We start from the raw sequence: 23,168 nt of genomic DNA on the forward strand, positions 1-23,168 counted from the left end.
CCCACACGTACAATGTCCAAAGAAATTAGATGTCGTCGCTTGCCGCTGCTTTTCTCTGCTTTTTTCTTTTGCTCCCACCGTGTGACATACATAATTCCGGGCTAGGTGCAACAACGAGGACAATCGAGACAATGGCCAGCCCAACACATCCTCCTGCCCCCCGGATCCTTGCCACGCCCCCCAAGATTCAGTCAGCAGGACAAAGGGACATTGCGCGATGTCTCAGCATTGCCGACACTGATGAGTTTTGCCTTTGTTTCGCTCACAAAAACCCCAAACGCCCCCCTCTGGACCACGCCCACAAATGATTAAGGCACATTATTTTTGTCGTTTTTAATTTGTTGTTTTTTTCGGGGGGAGAGAAAGAAATTACCAGGTCTAGGTTTCATTGTCTGCAGTACTTCAAACGTAACAGGAAAATTCTGATCTGCCTGGCTACAGGATATCATAAAAAATTACATGTTCTTTACCTGAACTTGAAAACGCTTAAAGTGGATTATACAATATTATCGAAATCCTTAACATTTATCGGAAGTAATCAGTCTTCTTTTTTTGGAATAGGCCAATCTTATTAGATCCTTCACTGGCTTGAATAAATGTTTACAAAGTAACCCCACTTTTAGACTAGAATAGTTACGAATTAAATACAATTTTTAATGGTTCAATTCTTTATTATATTTGCTTTAATGTAATTATAATGTTTCTGCATAAAACGTTCATGTCTATAAAAAATACATTAGGTAGTATATATTATTATATTTTTGCAATTTTCCCATTTTTGTGTGTGAGTGTGATGGTTGGTAATATGTATTTTCATCTGCACAATAATGATTGATTCGATAACTGAGAATTTGCAGTGTTTTGTGGGTGAGTTCGATTCAAGCGTTAAATTAAAGTTAATACTTTGCATTAAACATAAGCTACAATGAATATAGGTAATATGTATAAAGATATAGAATCTATGCGAGTTCGACTTGTTGTGAATGTGTTTTAGCGAATGTGTGAGAGTGAGTGAGATGAAGTGAGTGTTTAGTAAACTAGTTTAAGTTAACGTTTAAGATTATATAAATTATATTAAAAAATATTTTGTGTGTAAATTCTGCTGTCGATTTCCAATTATCCTGTTGTTCATCTCATTGCGAATGTTTCGAGTTGTGTATTTTTGCTCTTTGCTTCAGTTTTTTTTTTTTAATTTTCTTTGAAAATAATATCACTTTGAGAGTTGAGACTTCAAGCTGCGGTATCCATCTATAGGATATATATTTATATATATATAGCTACAGCCTTAAGACAGAGGTTTGGTCTGTGGAGAACTGCCATTACCGGGGCTGATTTTGTCTTTGGTGCGACTGTGTATCAGTTTAATGATGCTGTTTCTTTGGGCCACCTCCGATTTGCTGTACTCATCAATGAACTGAAAAGAGATTTAAAAGAAACTTTAGAAATTCAAAAGAAAATAGGCAAGGCAGAGTTTCTTATGTTAATTAGTGGACAGTAAGTTGAAATACCTAATTTCATTTATTAAATATAGACTTACCGCCAAATCGAAGTCCTTGCACAGAAGCTCCCTAGCAGGAGCATTGCCAAAGGAAACCGTGACCAGGAAGGGATAAATCACAGGATTGAACTGGGTCGGCAGCTTGGCCAGGTTCTTAAATATCACGGCAAACTGTTCCGATATCAGCAGGTCCTGATGCCTCCGATTGTTGACACAGAAAAAGGCCAGCGAGGCGATAAGGTCAATCAGCATTGGGGTGCTCTCGCTGTTCTTCACCCACTGGGTATTTGCCACACTAAAGTTCAGGATGAGCCTCATCACATCCAACAGCTTCAATGACAAAGGACCCTCCACAGTTAGGGCCTCCTGAAAATACAAAAAAAAAGTAGAGAGAACACATTTAATTGGCAACACACAACAATGGAAAAATAACCGAAACCGAAATCACTGAGCAAATGTTTTAATTAAGTCAAAGCAAATATCAAAGAGTGGCACTTGTTTAGGGCAGGAAATGAAGGGCCGGCACGTCCTGCGTCCCGATTGTTTATATTCCTGCCTATATATATCTGCGTGTTATTTGCATAAGGGACTCGCTGAACGAACCGAAGAGCGCTTCTAATTTGTTTGCCCTGGCAGGCCAAAAACCCGAAACTCGATTCAACAACTGAAACTGGCAACTTGTTCGAGGACGAGGACGAGTAAGAGTAAGAGTACTGGTACGAGCACTAAGCAAATATTTAGCCAAACAATTGACATGCCTGGCTGGCTAGAACAACGCCCCCCTCTCGCTTTTCCGACCCTGGCAGGATATGAGCGAGCGGCAAGGATTTTCCAGCCGGAAACGAATAAAGAAAAAATAAGTATAGCAACGAGAACGATTGAAATTGCGTGGGCCTCGGGATTGGCTTGGGTTAAACTTGAAAATTTCATTTTACAAAGTCAATATTTGCGCTAAAACAAGCGCTGCGCCTCTGCGAGCGACTCTCGAAAATTGAGTTTGCTGATTAAAACCGAATCAAATTATTTGCCCGAAACGGAGCAACCGCCCCTCGCTCCCCAAAAAAGTTGAGCGTTGTTGATGAGCAACCGAAACCCTTATCTATTTTTGTGGTAATTTAAAACAAATAGCTCTAATCCCAGTGCAATTCGGGGTTGGAGCTTTCGGCAGCGGCAAAGTTTGTCTAGCAAATTAGTTTGTCAAGTGCGTAGACTTGCCTGCCAGCTTGCATCTGTTAAATATTGACACGTGCAACAGACGCACACTCGAAAACTTGGATAGCCGGATAGAGATACACAGGAAATTAAAACCAAAACCAAGCTGCCACACTTTGCACAAAAAAAAACACCAAAATTAGCCTTTTCTGGTTAAAGAGTCAAAGGTAAAATATATTTAAGTATTTTTAGTTTGGTGTATTTGAAGTATTAAGATTATAAATGTATTGTAGTTGGGATAGCCCTCATTTTTAAAGACTTTTTAAGGAATGTTGGATATAAAACATCATTCCGTTTCAGATTTTGTAATTTCTCTATCAAATACAATACTTTCTAGTGCATTCAAAGGGATCCAAAGGTACATATCCGATAAGCTGAGCCTCAGTTAGATTCACGGATTGCAGCACTTCGATATTCTGTTTCATTGGCGCGGTTTTTGGCTGCCAACCGAACTTAACTCATCTCATCTCCAGTCGGATCGTTTCGCTACGTTTGGCATAAATATTTTAGGACACGCCAAGACGTCGACTGCCGACATTTGCCCCAAGTAAAGTGTCAAAATATTTGCGTATGCCACCCAACCAACCTCTATTTTATCCTGACCCCATGACCCCCACCCAACCCATGCAATCATACCATTTTGCTGATTTTCTCCTCTGAAATTTCGCAGGTACACGAGTACAGAGCGAAATGTCATCGCGGTTCAATGGCGTTTGCCTCATGTTGTGTTTGTCATTTGGCGCTGTGTTGTCTGTTAAGCAAATGTCACTCTGCCCTGACTCTATGCATTTTCCCTCAAACCAGAGATCACTCCGCCGGAAAATCCCACCCCACAAAATACACAATTCTCGGTGCTGTCATGACATTTGGCAATATGCAAATCACTCTGTCGAAATTCACTCGCAGATTGCAAGCCGCAGCAATTGCAAAGTTTTAAACGTCTCCACTAACTTTTCCTCCTGCTTTTTCTGTTATTGTTGTTGTTGCCGATTTTCTCAATTTTCGCCAGGCGATTTCACGTTCGACAAAGTTTAGAAGAGCAAAGCAAAGAAAAGCCAAACGCATACACATACCACCAGGAAAAACAAGAGCCCCATCGACGGGAAAAAATAAAACAGAAGCGAAAAAATTCTAATGAAATTTTCTCTAGTCTTCGCTGCTGGAGCACAAAAAACCAAGAAACATTGGATAGAAAATGGTTAAGAAATGTTTTTATAAAAAACCCCCAAACAACTTTTAATTACCTGAATGGTAATCTCTCTCCCATTGGCAATGTGATATAAACTTTTTATAAATAATAAAATATTATATCCTCGAATGAAAGACGGACTCAAGGAATCACATTATCGTATATTACAACTTTTAACACTCAAATAAATTTAAATTTTTGATAAATTTTTTTAACTTAAAGTCCCTAAGCAAATATAGGAATCGATTGGTACTCTCATACATTCCGATACTTTGAGACCAAATTATTTAAACCAATATTTTAGAAGACTTTAGATTTCTTTAGGCAAATCTTAGAATTGATTTGTAATCGCAGGCACTCGAATACACCAAATTTTTTAAACAAATATTTAAGATGTCTTTAGATTTCTTAAGGCAAAATCTAGGAACTGATTTGTAATCTTAGGCATTTGAATACTTTCAAACCAATTTTTTTAAAGCAATATTTTAGATGACTTAAAATTCCTAAATATATATTATTTTTCCAAAAACTGATACCACTGTGCCTTCGTATTGGGTTTAAGGGCTGACTGACTTTTTGATTTGTTTAAACGGCGACGCACGACGTTCGACGTTTGTCGTTTGCCTTCGAAACTCCTGAGAATCCCCCCCTTCCGAGGAAGGGCAAACTCACCTGGAAAGTGTTCACATCCAGCGAGGCCAGGGACACGTAAAGATGAAAAGTCGATGCCGCCAAGGCGGTCGTGCGCGGTGGAATGCATTCACCTGCAAAAACAGAACATAAAAAACACAAAAAAAAAGAGTCAGAAAACATGAAAGAAAAGCGGATGAGCAACGATAGCGGATATTCCCTCATAAAACATTAGAGGTTTACGGAAAAATCAAAACTAATTTCCGCCTTTGCGAGGAGATCACGTTGCGTGGGTTGCTCGTAAAGTGCATTGAAATCTAATTAGCACCTCCACAGCTACTGTTTTGGCTCAGTTAAAACTCACCCATTGGCATAACGCTGCCGTAGAGCATCGATACGGTTCCAAAGAGCTCCGTGGACTTGGCAGCGCCCAGCAAACGTGTCGGATCGGCAGGACCTTTCGATAGAGGATAGAGAAACGAATTAACAACGATCCTCTGGTTTATTTACCCTCAACCAGGTGTGACTTCTGCTGCGAAACAGGAGCCGGTCAATATGACTCACCTGGCTGGCAAACATCAATGAATCGAGACAGGAAGCCCAAGGTGGTCAGCAGACCCAGCATCACACTCTTGTTGCCTTCGATGGACTCCCGCACCTTCTGAATGCGTCGCGAAAGGATCTCGATCAGGCCCGTAATCACAGCCAAGCTAAAAATAAAAAAAGTTCAAAAATATATCATTATAACATTTCAATTATTAAATTAACGATTATATATCTTAATGTTCTTATGAGTTAATCTGCTTGCTAAAAATATAACAAATATCCAAACATGTATCATTAAAACATTTCAGTTATAAGGCTATCTATTTATTATATAACTCAATGTTCTATCGAGTTAACCTACTTTCTAAAAATATTCAGAAATGTACCATTAAAACATTATAATTATTATCTTAAGGTTCTATTGAACAACTCTGCTTGCTAAAAATATAACAAATATTCAGATATATATTATTAAATCAATTCAGTTATTAAGTTATTGATTGTATAACTCATTGATCTATTAAATTAATCAAGGTTTCAGAAATGTATCGTTAAAACATTTCAATTATTAGCTTAACGAATATATATCTCAAGGTTCTATTGAATTAATCTCCTTGCTGAACGAGAATTAACTGAAGGATCGCTGTCTCCCGAACAATTGTAATGCCTTAAAGCGATCCCTTTCTATTCAACCTCAATCATTCGGCCATTTTCTTGTTGTTTGCCCCGTGGTTTCCCGTGTCCATATGTTGCTAGTTCTGTTGGTCTATCCCCTCAGCACTTTCTACCCTTTCAACTAGCTACCTTTTGGACTACCAGGACATTCCACACTTGTTAATCGCCCAGAGCGTTCGAAGGCACGGGGTGAAATCACGGTTGCCCGACAATAGAACCCGACGACCATGTGTCATATCATTTGAAAGCGATTTAAATTCATACTCCCCACTCGCAAACAACAAGTTATCCCCGTCGTAGAATTCCCTCTTCATCCCGAGTAATCAACGGGCAAATGACATTTCATTTGCTCTTGTTGCAAGGTGTTACCATTCACATATCGAGAGGGGGAAGGGGCAGGGAGGAAGGCAGGGCAGGGAAGCTGACTAGTGTGTCCTGTTTAACCTCCGAGTGAACATTAACATGTCCTTGCTCTGCCCGCTGATGCTGTGGCCCGTTGTCATTGTCAGCGCAAATCTGTTTTGATTTTAATCCAGCTTATGCGATCCCGAAATGCCGAAATGCATGCCCATGGTCCTGCAGGACCTCTGTTACCTCCTGCTTCCGTGCACCTCCCGCCAGTACCTCCCTTCTGTCCCTTCATCCTGTACATTGTTGTTCAGCGAACTGTGCTGCTCATTGACGATACACTACAAAAATTATTGCTGTTGAGTGTGAGTCTAAAAAATAACAATCTATTTTTTCATAAAATACATATAGAAGTAAACAAAATAATAATAATCCGACTAGTAAACTTTAAAACAAAAACTGCAAGTAACTGCAAAAAAGATATCTATCCAAATATCGATTTTTAGCACGGAATACTACCAAAATATTGATATTCAGGGTTGGTATTTGATATACCATAAATAAAGTTTTGATCCAAAAATCAAGTGCTTTTTAGGTTTTTTATTGGCACATAATTTGAATGGTGTTTGATTTTTTATTATTCTAATAAAATTCCTTAAACAAGAGTTATACCTGATTGGTAAAGAACAAATTAGAGAATAATTAAATCTAAACATAACTCTTAAGCTGTTATTTTGTTAAAAACTTACAATATTTTTTACAATACATATTTGAAGCTGAAATTTAAAATTTTAACTAGTTGGTACACCTTTTTTAACACTTAGAAATGTAAAAATTTTTAATGACTACGAATATAATTTCAAGTGTGCTTAAATCCGCTGCTGCTGCTGCTTTATACTGCCGATTATGTGCCTTAAGTGCCGAAATCAATGCACACAAATGCCCAAATTACAAGCGCCCGTGAAAAGGACATTTTCCAATCCACAGAGGAAAGGGAATAATTTTTGTTTCTTCAATATACTAAAAAAGAAGGACATTTTTCAGTGAGCCAAGGGGTTGAAATTTTTTCTTGGCAATTGCAACTATTTTGTTTATTAAACAAGAGAGACAGAGCTTAAGTTAAGTAGCGTGTGCATTTGACACTTGTTAAAATATTTGCGCCTGTCCCGCACACACACTTAAACACACACACACACACACAAGGGAGGTCCTTGATGATTAAAAGGGGCAGGAGATGAGGGGATGATGGTGTGTCTGCAACTGTCGCGCGTATTTAGCGAACGTGTTTTCACAACTAACAAGGATGTTAATTTTTTTTCCTGCTGGGGATTCTTATTTTTATTTCGAGCTTTGCACCAAATGCCTTTTCACACCCGAAAAAGTCCTGCCTGGGTGTCCTGCCAGTGGTTTAACCCCCCTCTCGACAGCCATTTTCGCCCTGTGTTGTCGCATTTTATTTTTATTTTGTCGCCATGGTTGCTGCTGCTGCTTTTGGCTGCTGTTTATTTTACGGCACTGACGATTATGTCCTGTCCGGGGTCTGGGGACCGTAGTCCTTGGTCCTTGGTCCTTGGTCCTGGGAAAGGAAACCTCGGCCACATCCGATACGTCTCTGGCCGGGGTGTTGGCCATTTTGTGTTTGGATTGATGCGACCAACGAACTAAATACTTTCCACAGGCGAAACTCAGGCCAGGACACATGACAAACGATGACAGTTCACTGGCGGAAAATGGGAGAGGAGGATGGAGGAGGTTTACCCACAGTCAGCGGGGTAAAAGCATCCTTCATCCTTCGTGCTCCGTGCTGGCTTTGTGCTTGTTGGTTTAAGAAAATTATTAAGGATATTTTTGTGGTGCTGATGAGTTTGCCGAGTACTTTTTGTCCAGCAGAACCCAAAGGAAAGGGCGGAGGTAAGGGGGGGTCGGATTGACCAACTAGGAGAGCAAACATCGTGTGGGTTGTTCCTGCGTCCGGGCATCCTCATGTCCTTGTGTCCGCCCGGCTGTCCTAAGTGTCCTGTGTGCGATGCGAGGCACAAATAGCAAAACAGGAAGCTCAAGTATGTTTACAGTTGACAACGCCAGAAACGCTGTGGGGATATCAGCATGGGATCAGCAGGGATGTGCTTTTAGCTTTATTTTTGGGCATACACTTGGCCCTTTTTTGGGAGGTGTACGCAAACTTTTGAGGTGGAAACCAGCACTTTTAGGAACTTTCTAAGTTTTTGTTAAATTCTAAATTAACATTTACTAAACACTTTTATTACCATGTTTAAGCGTCCTTTCAAAAACCCTACAAATATTTTTAAAAAGAAGACATAGTTCTAAAAGATGTAATATTTTAGAAACTTTAAGCTTAATAATTGTTTAATCTATATAAACTATCCCTTATACATATGTCTCAACCTGAAAACCTCAAAAAATCATTTCAGAATTCTCTATTAACAATAAATATAATTATTAAATATGTAGCAGATTTATAAATTTGTTTTCGGAATTTTGCATAACTTTACAACATTAGTAAGGTACATGCTTATCAAGTTCAAAAACGAAAACAGCTTGATATTATCCCAAGATCTTTGATCTACTTTTGGCTAATATGGAATTTAAGATTTATTTCTATTAAGTATCTTAAGCTAGAAGCACAGATCCAGATTTAAAAGAGCGGGACTTTGGGACTCATCCTGGCAACGGCACGTAGTCCTTGCTGCTTTGTTTGTCTCTCCAGTGTGCTTTTGTGTGTGTGTGTGTGTGCTAGCGTTTGAGTAATGGACGCTTTTATTTGCGAACAGGACTTCTGGCTGTGTCAAAAGGGGTCAAAATGGATTTTTCGGCTATATAAAAATTGCTGCTGGCCGTGTTTGCTTTTCGACGCTGCTACTGCTGCTGAATTAGTGGCCAGCGAAAGTTCCCGCATCCTGCTGCAGGACATTGCCGTGGCATATCAATCACTCATTTATAGAATGTTATAGATCTGTGTATGTTTATGGTCGGCCACTTAAATAGCAGAAATCTGTATGCAATTCATTTGTATTGCAAACACCGAACGATAAATGAACGCCTTTGTTGATGACTCGCTTTCGTTTATTATGATAAATCACACAGAAAATAATGAACGGACAGCGAGTGAGGTTTTGTTTGATATTTTTATACCCGTTACTTGTGGAGTAAAAGGGTATACTAGATTAGTCGGAAAGTATGTATAGGAAACTGCAAAAGCTACAATATTGGAATTACTCAAGCAGCTTCTAGAGATTCTTGCGTAGTGCAAGTTTATTTAAGGAAGTGCCAAGCCCACTCTAACGATCAAAAATTGGCCAAAACAGTGGCGCCCGCATTTTCAGAGGTTAAAGCATTTAAGAAATATATTTAATTTTAAGTTGGTTAACTATCAGTTAGTAATGGGTATCTGATAGTCTAGTCATTCAACTAGAGAGCTCCTCCTTGTTAGTGTTTGTAAACAGCTCTCGCTAATTGAAATCAAAACATCAAGCAAACTGAAATATATTTGCACAACAATTTCTCTTTCAATATCTCTTTTTGCAAAAAAATAAAATAATAATAATAAAAACAAAGAAAGCGAATGGTTTGAGGAGGACTTGCACTTGAATATCCTATTCAAAAGCTGCAAAGTGGATGCAGTGTCACAGTTCTCGGGATCTAACACACACTGCTTCTCACAGAATGCCACTCGTATTTGCTTACAAACATTTAGCAGCATTTTATGGACGGACGTATCTGAATCTTTTGCTAATCGGTTTTTGCATTTTGAGCACACTTAATGCTAGACGCGTGCTGCTCATTAGCATATGAAAGAATTATATTGCCATTGTCGGCGGGCTTTAAAACAAAATTTGCAATGCACGTGGCATTTCGAACAAATGGGCAAACGATTTTAAAATTGTTTATGGGATTGGTGGCCAAAATGGTGGGCACGAAATGGCGAAATTCTATTGAAATCTTTGTTTCGGTAGATTAAAAAGTTGACAAACAAATTAAGCAAATTACATTTAAATCAAACGTTTAAATATGTTATTATCTTAATGCCTGGGAATAACTCTATCGTGTGTTAATTTAATTTGTCTAATTGATTGAATTATGTGGCAAACTGAAGGAATTTTATACAATTATTTCAATTTACACCTCACATGTCTCTTCTACAGATAAATGATTCCATTTATATTTGACACTTCTTCAATTTATTTACATTTAAAATGAAAACCTTCAAATTCGTATGTTTTTAATTTACCCACAAGATGATTCGACCATTTTTAACCCCACAACATTCTGTGTTTTCACAAGCAAATCTGCTTAGCAGCTTTCGCAGTAATTCAATTTCAACACGAATCATTGAAATTCATCAGATTCAAATTCATTCAATCAAGTAAAGTCAACAACGGAGGCTGGAAAAATGCCAGCTGGCTGGCATTCTGCACCCGAGAATACACACATATAGAAAACAATCCGAACCCGATTCAAATTCAGGTCGGATTCGGAGGCATGTGCATAAAACTCAACGCCTTGCGGTGGCCTAAAACAACATTAGAAAATTCGGCTGTAGCCGGGTAGGCAAAACAAACGACACACACGGATCGAAAGGTGTTAAATGAAAACTAAACCGGAAAAAAAGAAAGCAGAGAAAGGTTTTTGCTTGTAGCTACCCCTTAATTTCCCGCAGTGAGCACGAGCCGGAGTTGATTAAAATGCAATTTCAGAATTGTTTTCTCTGCCGGTTGTCAGCACTTGATTAAGAGCAACTGTTTCTTTTCGGGGGGTTAAAACTGTCGCGCCTGCGCCTTGCCAATCTGCATTTCCCCCTCCCGAAAGTCGGAATATACTTACATATATCCCGGGGCTACCCTATTCGGGTGTCATGTCAAAACAATGCAACTCGAGTCGCAGCTTTAGGGGTAGCAAATCGGCGTCAAACAGCCGGCCAGAGTCGAGGGCTCTGATTGCCCACAAGTGGCTGAGCAGAGGAGCAAGAAGAACAGAAGCAACCCTCGGTGGAAATACCAAGGTAGGCTTTCGGTGGAAAATAGGATTCTCTCAAATAATTACGAAAATATACTTTTAGTCTAAAACATATCTTAAGATAAACCTCCTTTAGACCATCAAAAATACAGGCAACATTTTTATTCTATTTTAATTTTATATTAAAAGATTTGCCAGAAGTTTTCTAGTTATTATCTCCTGTATTTATATAGTTTACTTCTAGATGACAACAAAGTTTTTTATATAGTTTACTTCTAGATGACAATAAAGTTTTTTAAGGAACAAATTTGGTAATATATTTTTTTATATTTTTAACTTTATCTTTTGAGTAAATATTTTTGAAGTAAATATATGAGTATATCTGAGGATATTCTCAGGTAGTTCAGAAATAAATTTTAACATAAAGAAATTTAGATTTCATGGTGCATTTATACGAGTTTTTGTAGCTAAGCTACCGAACAACTTTAGGTCATAACAACTTGTATCCTTTAGGCAAATGTATTAATACATTTTAAAACAAGGAAGAACGCTATAGTCGAGTACCTCGACTATCAGATACCCGTTACTCAGCTATATGGAGATATGCAAGCAGCAAAGCGAGATTAAAATGCGCCACCTACCGGCGGTATACAGATTTAAGCGTTATGGGCGTTAGAGTGGGCGTGGCAAATTTTTTTTTGGATCAATCGATAGGTATTGACGAGACCAATACATTTCAGTTAAAATTTTTTATCTAGCATGAAAATTGTGGGCGTCACAGGTTTTCGCGGTTTGTGGGCGTTAAAGTGGGCGTGGCAAACTTTTTTTTGGGTCAATCGATAGGTATTGATGAGAACAATACATTTCAGTTAAAATTTTTATTCTAGCATCAAAACTGTAGGAGCCACAGTTTTGGGCGGTTTGTGGGCGTTAGAGTGGGCGTGGCACTGTGCGGAAACAAACTTGCGCTGCGCAGGAATCTCAGGAATCTGCGTGCCTAATCCCAGTATTGTAACTCTCATAGTTTCCGAGATCTCAGCGTTCATACGGACAGACGGACAGACGGACAGACGGACAGACGGACAGACGGACATGGCTAGATCGACTCGGCTAGTGATCCTGATCAAGAATATATATACTTTGTGGGGTCGGAAACGCTTCCTTCTGCCTGTTACATACTTTCCGACGAATCTAGTATACCCTTTTACTCTACGAGTAACGGGTATAAATATATAAGCCAAGTTGTTGCTGTATTTTTATCTCGATAATAAATGTTTCCAAATGTTAAATTCCACATTTAAAAAGAAGTTCGCAACAAAATTTAAAAACACTTTTTCGGCAAGTATATGGCTTTCATTGATGTTGCCAAAAATTACACAGCACCTGGTACCGGCTTTGCTAGCCAACTTTGTTGGCCATGTTTATGCATTAGAGCGCGTGTAAAATAATTTCATGCTGCAAGTTGGTCGCCTCCTTTATGGCCATAAAGGGATTCGGTGGTTAAGGGAGGTGAGGGGATTGTTGTACTTCTGTGGGAGGGTGAACTTTTAATGGGCGACTCGAAAAATGTGGGCATGTGGAGTTAAGTAGCATTATCAGTGGGTGAGAGAGAGCAGGGACATCGTTATCATTAAGAGCCACCAACAGTGTGACATCACCATCATCATCATCATTTTATCATCATAATTATAGCGCTTACTAGGGCAGCACGTACAGCAGCTGTCACTAAAACAGCGGCAAGGGGGATATATATTTATTACATAAATCTCGGGCTGGACTAAGACAATTCGTCACAAGGATATGCCACGCAGAGATCTCAATTGTGGCTAATGGAGCTGTGACTCGGAATAGTAGTGCTCTTATGAATTTCAATTGCCGGTTGGTGATTCTTTTTACCTTTTGTACTTCGGCACGCAGAGAAAACATTATCACCGAAAGTATTATGTTAATTTAAAACTCAGACATATATATCTTGAAGTAATCAGCTTTATCAGCATGCGAAATATTTAATAACCGATGTCTAGGAGCGTTTTCTCGTACGCCGGCTAAACTAAAAGAAGGTTTTAAAAATGGAGAGCGTTTGAATATTTTAAGATTAAAACCTTCCTTCTTTATTTTAACATGCCAACAAAAAGACAGCCCGAAAGGGCTATTTTTGTTAAAATCTGATACCGAAAGCTACTTAAGCTCCTGTGATTTAAATTTCATATTATATTTATTTCATATTCCAAGACATTTCTGTAGCATAATAGTAATGGAATAGATGTTTTTCTCTGTGTATGTTTACATTACTAATATGAAACGCCTCCAACGACAATAATCACATCAACAGGAGCTGGGACGTGACTCTCTAATGCCCAGCAAGGGTTCCGTTCCGCTGGCAGGGGGTCTCCTTTCGGCCTGCATGTCCTTTTGCCACTTCGGACATCCTGCGGTGCTAATAACCCACTTACTTAGACTTATCCCTTTGTTGAAAGGGGGCAGAGCAGCGATAGGAAGGACGAATCCTACGCTGTCCATCAATTATTGCCCAGGAAATGCAATTCGGTATTGAAATCGAAATTGAATTGACCGCATTTGGGTGCACAATGTTTTTATTTTATTTTATTTTTTTTTAGGAAATTATCCCGTGGCAGCCATATCTAAATGGTCAATGGAATAGGGCACCCCTATGTGCGAATGAATTTATGGTTTATGCTTTGGGTGGACTGTTATGGTTTAATTGCATTTGTAAATGTTTTGGTTGAGGCGGAGATGCGGTTATGATTGGGTGGAAATTCTAAAGTGTCTCAACGGGAGGTCTATGCGAAATTTTCAATTGATTGGTAATAGATTTTCAAAAGGTTTTGTAAGTAATTACTCCTATAGATTTTTTAAAAATTTATTTTGTATTTTAAAGTTTTTGTGATTATATTATATAATCATATTGTAAATTAACTATAATTATATTGTAATTAAATTACATTATTATTATGTCAGATTGCTTAAAACATGCGATGCAAATTTTCACAATCAAAGCACTCATTTTATAATCATTACACTTACAGCGCATTCATTATTCGAATCAAAAATAAAATCGTCTAATACCCGAAATTTTTAACTTTAAAAGAGGGTCCGATTCTCGTTTTTTGGAACTATTGTTTTTTATAGTTTTTCAATATTTGTGTGTGCGAAAAGCAATCGAATTCAATCGGTCACGCTCAAGGACTTGACAGGACTTCAGTTTCGGTCACGCCCTGTCCAAAGGCCCCTTTTTTTGATGGTCGCACAGCTGTCAGCCGAAACCCTTGAAAATCGTTTTGCGGAAATTTAACTAATTTGTGATTTTTCCTAATTAAGCGTTGAATAAAAAACGACGCAGAAAAAAGTGTAAAATAAGAATAACAGAAATACAAATCAAATGACAGGCGGCGAGGCGAAAAAGGCAGCTGTGTGTTATTTTTTCAGGGCCGCACCTTCGACTGATAAGAGTTCCAGTTGAGATCGTAATTAATTTCTGGGCTCTCCCCTTGTTTTTATTTTTATTTCTGAATGCAAATGAATTTGTACGTATCGCCGGGCGCAGCAACAACACTTTTAATTCATTTACCTTGCGACAGTCGCCTGATGATGACGATGATGATTCAGTTGGAGAGTGAGGATGCCCGAACCCAGACATTGACGTAAATTGATTTTCAACGCTGTGGCAGAAAGAGTGGGGTAGATGTAAGCCGAAAGAGATGGCAGCACAGGCGCCGCAAACCGCAAGGTAGCGGAGATCAAGGTATGGCGCATAGCGAAAACCGCAGCGAAAGGATTGCCCTCTCATGAGGTATATAAGATATGCATATTTATGTACAAGTATCCGCGCCTCGGCCTCTTGAGCTCATCATAAATAATGCGCCAAGTGGCTGAAAGCGCAACCAAGCCAGGAAAGTCAGTTTTCGGCTTATCATTAAACTCCATGAGAACTTTGTCCAAAAAAACAAAGACACCAAAAAGTTTTTAAATACAAAACAAGCATGATTTGTAAATATTCGACAAAGATTGTAGCAGTCTAGACTATTAAAAACTGAAATAAACTAAACTAACTAACTAAACTATTAGCTTATTTTTGAAAAAGTTGTTTCAAAGTGTCAGAACTTGTTGAATATTTAAATAATATGTATTTTATTCCAAGTTTTGGATATCCACTCAACACACTTTTTTTTAAATCAAAACTAACTGATTCGATAGACCCATGGATTGAACTCAAATTGGATACCTTTAATTTTATGAACATATTCAAGCATAACATCAAGTAAACTCCTATTTAAAATTGGCAAAAAAAACTGAATTCATTAAATTATAATTATAATAATTCTCTCAATTCCCTTTAATCCCTTTAAATTGGTTTATAATCAGCATATTAGTTATTGACTTATGACCCTCCGCCACGCCCACCATTCCAAGGTTACCCTTTTTTTTTGCGACAGTTGCTACGGAACCCCTCATTTAAAATAATTTTTCAGGCATGCACATTTTTCAAAACTGCGGAATCTGTTAAACTTTTTACAAGGCTCGCCTCATTAAACCGCCCAGAAATCGGTAGCCACGGGAGCAGGCCCATTACCACGCCCATTAATGCAAATTAAACGCAATGCAGGCATATGCCAAATTCAGGACCTCAGTTTCTGGCTCTGGTTCATCCAGTTCCGTTGGCTTCGGTTCGCTTGGGTTCGGTTTTTGGGTTTTGGGATGTGTCACAGCGCATTATCATTCATAAATCAAAACATGGAAATTGTTTAACGCGGAGTGAGGGGTTGCATTTTGGCCGGAGTACAACAATATAATAGCCCTCCCCTCCCCTCACATATATAAAAAGTTATGAATAAATTAAGACATTTGGTTGTCAGTTCGGTTTAAGGGGATGCAGATGGATGTGCCCCCGGGGTTGCTGCTCACTTTTTTATACATCAATGATTAAACTCGCATTACGCGGAGCATTTGAGGGTTAAGGGTAAGGAAATTTTAAAGAGTGCCTGGCAAGTGCCGAGATTGAGCTGTCAAGTGTGCTCTGAAGATTTAACCAGAAAAATGTGCAAAAAATATGGCAAAAAAACAAGAAAGAGGGGCAACGAAATCCAAGAAGCTGGCGAAAAGTATCTTGAGTGAAACTCTAGTAAATTCGAGTTATAGATATGGGAAGAAAAATAAATCTGCATCTGCGGTAGGCCAACGAAGGGCAAAGAAAAACACGGATGTGGCAATCACTCCGTGGGATATATAATCCCGATCCTGTCTAGCCGGGTTTTTAAAATGAAAATTCATCAACACGTCAGCCGTCCATCCAATCCATCCATCCATCTATAGAGCAATACCATACCAAACCATTCCATCTCGCGTCGTGTCTCCTGTGTTTTCTTAGTAACGAACGCCACCCAAAGCGTTTTCCATTTACCCCAAAAACACACACACAGCGAAATCTTGGGGAGACAGACAACGGGGTAAACGTTTTGTCTTATATTTAATATATATATTTTGACAGACGTGGCGAGAAACGAGGGGCTGGGGCCAGGAGAAAGAGTTCGGGCGTCTTCAATTACGACACGCGCGTTGAAAATAAAATTTCAGCAGTTTTTACCCAACTGCACAGGGAAAAAATATTCGAATAAAAATATGTGATCGGAGGATAAAAAGATTTTTTAGGAGGTGCCACACAAATCAATATGGTATTGTAAATGTCATAGATGTCAAGAACAATTGGGTTTCTGAATGATTTTATTGTACTTCTGAGTAAAAAAATATTGTTGCATACTTTTAGACACCTAGAATGACATTTAAAAGTGATTTTAAAACGCTTATGATTTTTGTGGAAACAAAATGTTTCAATAAATAGTTTAACTTTTTTGTATTTAAATATGAAAAAATAAATTCCCCATATTATTAAAAAACTATTTTTTCAAACTACTAAGACTTATTTTAGAGTGATTGCCTTCTTTCCATATGGGGCTTGTCACCGGGCAACATAAGGCGGCGACTTCTTGTTCTCCTGCCTACCGCAGATGCTCATCCAGAAAACCGAAAAGATAGGAAAATATAGTCTTGGAAGGGGGGAATCAACGTCAGAAATGGACAATACACGTGGGGCAGCGGCGATGACGGGATTTGGCATTGGGATTGGGTCTGCAAAAGCCCCCGTCCACCTTTGGGAGGCTGTTAAAAAGCCAAAGTCGAAATAGCTGCGAGGAAGTAAAGCCGCTCGTAAAACTCAAACGAGGCGCGAAGAAGAAAAAGCTGGAGAACCCAGAGGCAGCAACACAAAAACATGGCGCCAAATAACCGCAACCATAACGATGTTCCCCCCGACATACCCTTCTTAAAATCCATCCGAAAGCTATAGAAAGACCCTGAACAGGACCATGCGGCGACGTTTGCCGCCATTTTGTAGAAGAAAAGTGCATATAATAAAATAAAATAGCAACAAGACCAACAAAAGCCAGTTGAACAACACACACGACCAGGAGGTGGGTCACAAAAAATGGCACGGGCATTAAAAGTAGCTGAATGGAATATCCGAAAGCGAAGTTTGGAATACTCTTCTTAGTTACAATAAATATTAAAATAAGTTAAAAAGAAAGGAAGTGGAAATATTTCAACAATTCTTTTATAATTCAATATTGATATTTTAATAGCAGAGAAATACATTAAGAAAAGTTTTAAGTACAAAAATCTAGAAAACTAGAACCTTAAGAAAATCCTTATACCCACCCTAGCAAAGATTTCTGGATTGGGGAGTTTGAGTCTAGGACCAAAGTCAGTGAAAATGGGCGCCTGTGATTTGGCTTCCATATTGCGAGATTGTGTGGGGAAAAGTAGAAAATGGAAAATGGCGAGCGAATGAAAATGTCGCCGAGTGAGCATCGTAAAAAATTATGCCCAACGTAAGGTTCCACCGACCCTCTAAATAAATGTTTAAGTATGTATATATATGCATGGGGAGCCAGAACCAAATTGCTTTCTTATGGCACTTTAGTGGCAAAATCAAATTAGAATTTATGGAAAGTCGCCACCCAATCATAAATGTGGCGCCCCCTAGGTGGGGAGCCCGTAACGCCCACTCTCCAGAAATTACCCAACAACCATTGAATAACCATAACCATAGGAGCGACTTTATCTTTAGTGCTAAATGACCTTTACTGGGCTGGGCCATTTCAAAAAATACTTTTGCAAAGATTTTTAGTATGTATCGTAAATTTTTATGCCGATGGTGAAAGGTTGTAGGGGGGAAGGGGATCTGGAAAATCGTTTGAGAAATATAGCATAGCTCCCGGATTAGTGGCTTGTAATGTGCGCCATCTGCTGGCCACTTCAGGGCATTACTCATGCCACATTTGGTACGATTCAAGTGCTTAGTGTGTTAATTTGCACCAGTTTTAGTCCCCATATCGGGATCTTCGGCAGGGGATGCGACCGGGACTATCTGCTTTATAACTATAGTGTGCGAGGGTTGCTCGGTATTCCGATTGTGTTGCGGCCCGAGGCCTCGTGTTAAGCCCTCACAATTGCCATTTGATTGAGTGATGCGTCAGTTGGGTTGTCCTTGTCCTTGCGCCTGTTTTGTGTTCCCATTCTGTTTATCTCCACCCCCTCATAATCACCCTCCCGCTTCTGTTTGTTTTGAGAGCTACCGATGCGCATTAACTGCACTCTGAAAAATTGGGAGTTGCTTTGCAGCATTGTCTTCAGCTAGTGGAGATTTAGTGAGGTCTTTATAGAAAACTATGTGCTTAGATCGATTTTAGGAATTTTTTGATTTAGGAACTCTAAAGTTTCAAAGCTTACGATCCTTAAAATCTAAAAAAAAGCTTCAAAGTGTTTTTGAAGAACTCTTTATTTCCAGAGGAAATACATAAAAACCTTATAACCTAAGCTACAAGGTTTGTAAGGTCTTTATAGATATCTATGTGCTTAGATGGACATCAGAAATTATTTGATTTAGGAACTCTAAAATTCAAACGCTTACGATTAAAAACAAACTTCATACAAAGTGTTTTTAAGAACTCTATATTTTTAGAGTGAATATATTAAAACGTTATAACCTATGTTACAAAGTTTATAAAATGTTCTGTATAGAATGCTTTTCATTTATTGAGTTCATTGGATCTTATTTTCCTAAGTGATAGAACAACAAAAAGAGCGGACCAGGAAGGATGTGATTTTATAGAGGGTGCATTATCATTCCGGAGATATAGTACTTCGCATCTGACGAGCATTAAATTAACTGTAACCGGCACTGCACTTTACACATTTTACATATGTCGCCTACCAGAGACAACTTCATCTTGGTGGGTGGTTGCTGCCCCCCACCCCTTGCCCCCCCTCCACTGGAATTTTCCCCAGAGAGGAAAAACCCAAAACAGAGCAGTGGAAAAAAACAAGGCCAAAATCAAAGCGAATGCACTGCACTCAAACGAGGAGTGGCTCAGCCTCGGACTGAGCCTGTAGGTAATTCAATAGCCAAAAGCCGTACCGCTCGCACCGCTCCCACCCCGTACCCCCTCCCTCCCGCCGTTCGTCCTTTGACATGCGGCGGAGCTGGACAGGCACTCATCAAACTTTTGACATGCAGCTCGACAAGGGACAGGAGTTTGAGAGGGGCGGACAGGGAAAGGACATAGCTGCTGAGGCTGCTGCGCCTTTTTGCATGCAAAATGTCAGCGCATATGTCAGACTTTTGCATATGACCTCTTCGTGTTATGCGAGAAGAGGGTTCACTCTAAAGTTACAAGTTGTCAGTAAGCTACGAAAAGCATTGAAAAATCATTTTTCTGAAAAACCTTGATAGCGGTTTCAACAAAAATATAGACTTTATTATAGAAATATATCATTATATCAAACTTTATCATTATTATACAAACGTGAAGAGTGTTTTAAAAACTACTAACTGTAAATGCATTTTTATACGATAGCTTAACATAATGAATGTTTTAAAAACTACTAACTAATCGATGGATTTTTCTTTTATTAAGTTATCTAGTAATTTAATAAATCTCAAGAAATATAAGGTCAGAATAATTCTCCCAAAAAGTTTTTAATTGTATGTTTTTAAAAGTGCAGTTTTTAAAACTTCTCAATACTCGATTCATTGCAAATAAAAAACCGATAACTAACATTTCACTTTTATTTAATTACACAATGTATTACTAAACACCCCATAGACTATCAAATCAATTCTTCTCACGAAAACCCTTCAAACCACCCTCTAAAATCTAGTTTTTTCCTCAGTGCTTTATGGCCAAATGCATTTTGATGCAAATATACTGCGAAGTTCTGGGCTACACTTCTTTTGAGCTGCTACTCTGACCCTTGACCCCTCTCTCTTTTGTACAGCACCCCCCCGCAAACACAACGCCCCTGCACTCACACTGCGCCGATTTCGGGATATTTGTGTGGGTTTTTGTGCAGGGGTTTTGCTATGATGTCTTTGTAACTGTAATTGATGCTGACTTTTTGACAGTTTGAATGTCGAAACGAACAGATGAGCAACGAGAACTGAAAACGAAAACTGAAACTGAAATAGAAATTGAAACTGAGCTCCAGTTGAGCAGTTGACTGCAGTCGGAGGAGGGGTACTTCACAAGCCGAGGACCGGGGAGAGATGACAACTCTGATTAGTTGTGTGACAGTTTTGTGATTTGAATTCAATTATGACATGCAAAAAGCTGGCAGGTGGTCTGCCTACTAGAGAGATTCTTCTACTTCAAATTTAGTAAAGCCATGTTTGATTCGGTGATTGAAATGATTCGGTGATTGTTATAAAATATTTTATTTATGAACCTTGTTTTCAGACGTTTAAAAAAAATAATAACCGATACAACTTTTTTTTATTTTTAAACATTATTAAATTGAACCAAGAGCAAACGCTATAGACGATAGCCTCGACTATCAGATACCCGTTACTCAGCTAAAGGAAAAGCGAGATTGCATACCACGCCACCTCGCGTCGATTTCTTTATTTTTTCATAACTTTTTGATGGATATTCCAATTTAAAATCCCATTTACACTTTTACAAAATCTTCAAAAATTTGGACCCTAGACAAATTTGAAGCGTTATGGGCTTAGAGTGGGCGTGGCACCCAACTGATCTAATCATGCGCTGCGCAAGAACCTCTAGAATCTGCCTAGAATCTGTCCCTAGAATCTACGGACAAACGGACAGAGGGACCTGGACCTTATGGGGTCGGAAACGCTTTCTACTACCTGTTACATAGTTTCCGACGAATCTTATATACCCTTTTACTCTACGAGTAACGGGTATAAAAAAATTGACTGAAGAACAGGACGATTTTTCAATGCATCAATTGCGAAAAGGAAATTCAAGGCCCCCTACTTATTCCAATTTTCCACCCTCCGCTCCCTCTCCCTTTTTGGGGTAGCTGAAAGATCAATAAACACACCGTTAAGAGTCAATATTTTGATTTTCCTTCAAGCGGGGGTGGGAAAAAACTGGAAGGGGCGAGGGGCAAACAAAAGGAGCGGCGCACTGAGCAAATAGGAAACTTCGCCAAAGCCAAACAAAGCGACAGAGACAGCAACTGAGCCGAGTTTTCCCAATGCTCGGCCTTTTGTCAAAAAGAATCAACAGAGACGAGGGGAAAAACTGAAATCGGATATTAAACGCTGCACATAAAAAAAAACCAACAAACAAAGGGCCAGAGAGGAGTCGAAACAGGAGACGTCGAAGGATATTTCCAAAGGAGTGAGAGAAAGCGATAAGAGTGAAGAGCAAGGACGACAAAGGACCCAGAATGAAATTAATACATTTGACCAGATAGGAGAGTCAAAGACTATGGTCTATCGAAGGGGCGGAGTGGGCTGCAGCATAGTTTAGGGTCTAAATAGTTGCACTAATATGTCGATGGTAAAATAAAACCCAGAGACACGTGTGTGTGGGCGTGTGAGTGTGCTTAGATGCCAGATACTGTCCTTGTAATTGAGCCAAAAGTTTTTATTGGCACTGGGAGAATAGCCTATCCTATAAGCTATCAATATAATGAATAGCTCTCAAGCAATCCAAGTTGGTTCAAAATGAACTTAATAAAAAGGGTTTACAGATGATAATTAGATTTTGTCTCTTTTAATAATATATATTATTGATATTTTTCCATGCAGCACTTCTCCATTGTCTTTATTTTTTAAGCTCAGTGGAGTCTGAGTAACAATGTCAATTGCAAAGTGCAGGCCACAAAAACTTGCACACTCAGACTCTTGCTTGCAAACATCCTGCAGGATGTGAATGCGGCAGCTCCAAGGCCTGATGGTCATAACTCCAAATTGGCCATTCGATCTGGTTACTTAAAGGGTAATTAAATTAACTGCCGCACAGCAGCCGAGCAGTTGAGCAGCAGGCGGAAGTAACTCTGCCAGCATGTCGTCCTTGTTGACATCCTGCCAGTGGAAACAGCAGCCGCAGGAGCATCGGTAGACAAGCCCAAAAAGGACGAAACACGCGGCTGGGGAATGAATATCGAAAAGATTTTTTCCCTACACCCAGAGATATATGCATATATCATTATGACTGCTTTTTAGGGGAGGCAAGGTAAAGGGGTTCCGGTTCGGGTTTTTGGTTTTTGGTTACTGGTTTCCATTCCTTGCCTAGGGGTGTTTGCTTTATCGCGTGCCAAATCATCGTTATGATTGCGATGTGCCTCCTTTTCAGTTGTTGCGATTGATGATCAAATCGTGATTAAAATATATTTACTTCCCGTTTTTTTTTCCAACCAAGAGGGCTAATGACTGTGTTGATTAATTATGAATCAATTACATTGTAAAAAGATATCTCATAGATCTGCTCATAGCTTTTTGTGTGGTATGAAGGTGCCAGAGCGAGGCAAATCAAATTTGTCATGGTTTTAGAATGGGGATGACATTCTGGGTGGCGGGAGGATACGATTTATGGTGCGCATTATAATAATCCCACGCCAAGTTTTTGGTGAATAGAATTTGAATCATTATGAATGTGCTATGATTAATGATATGGGGAGCTCGTAAAATATTGTGTACTTTTAAACTCCAGTGGGTTAAGTATTTTAATATTTAATAAATCCTGTAATACATAAATTTAAAATATTTTA

The 23,168-nt window shown here is 39.0% G+C and overlaps 1 protein-coding gene across 1 annotated transcript in view; it reads right to left on the bottom strand.

Annotated features, from left to right (window-relative positions):
- Positions 1–650: 650 nt before the first annotated feature.
- ssp3 (short spindle 3) overlaps positions 651–23,168 on the bottom strand; it is a 33,218-nt gene continuing 10,700 nt past the window's right edge. The window contains exons 7-11 of the mRNA XM_017089346.4: positions 5,094–5,239; positions 4,894–4,986; positions 4,572–4,663; positions 1,538–1,864; positions 651–1,414 (exon numbers count right to left, since the gene is read on the bottom strand). Coding sequence (XP_016944835.3) covers positions 1,286–1,414; positions 1,538–1,864; positions 4,572–4,663; positions 4,894–4,986; positions 5,094–5,239 — 787 coding nt within the window. The 3' untranslated portion in view covers positions 651–1,285. The remainder of the gene's footprint in view (positions 1,415–1,537; positions 1,865–4,571; positions 4,664–4,893; positions 4,987–5,093; positions 5,240–23,168) is intronic.

Source organism: Drosophila suzukii, chromosome 2L, assembly GCF_043229965.1.
Source record: "Drosophila suzukii chromosome 2L, CBGP_Dsuzu_IsoJpt1.0, whole genome shotgun sequence".
NCBI classification, from domain to species: domain Eukaryota; kingdom Metazoa; phylum Arthropoda; class Insecta; order Diptera; family Drosophilidae; genus Drosophila; species Drosophila suzukii.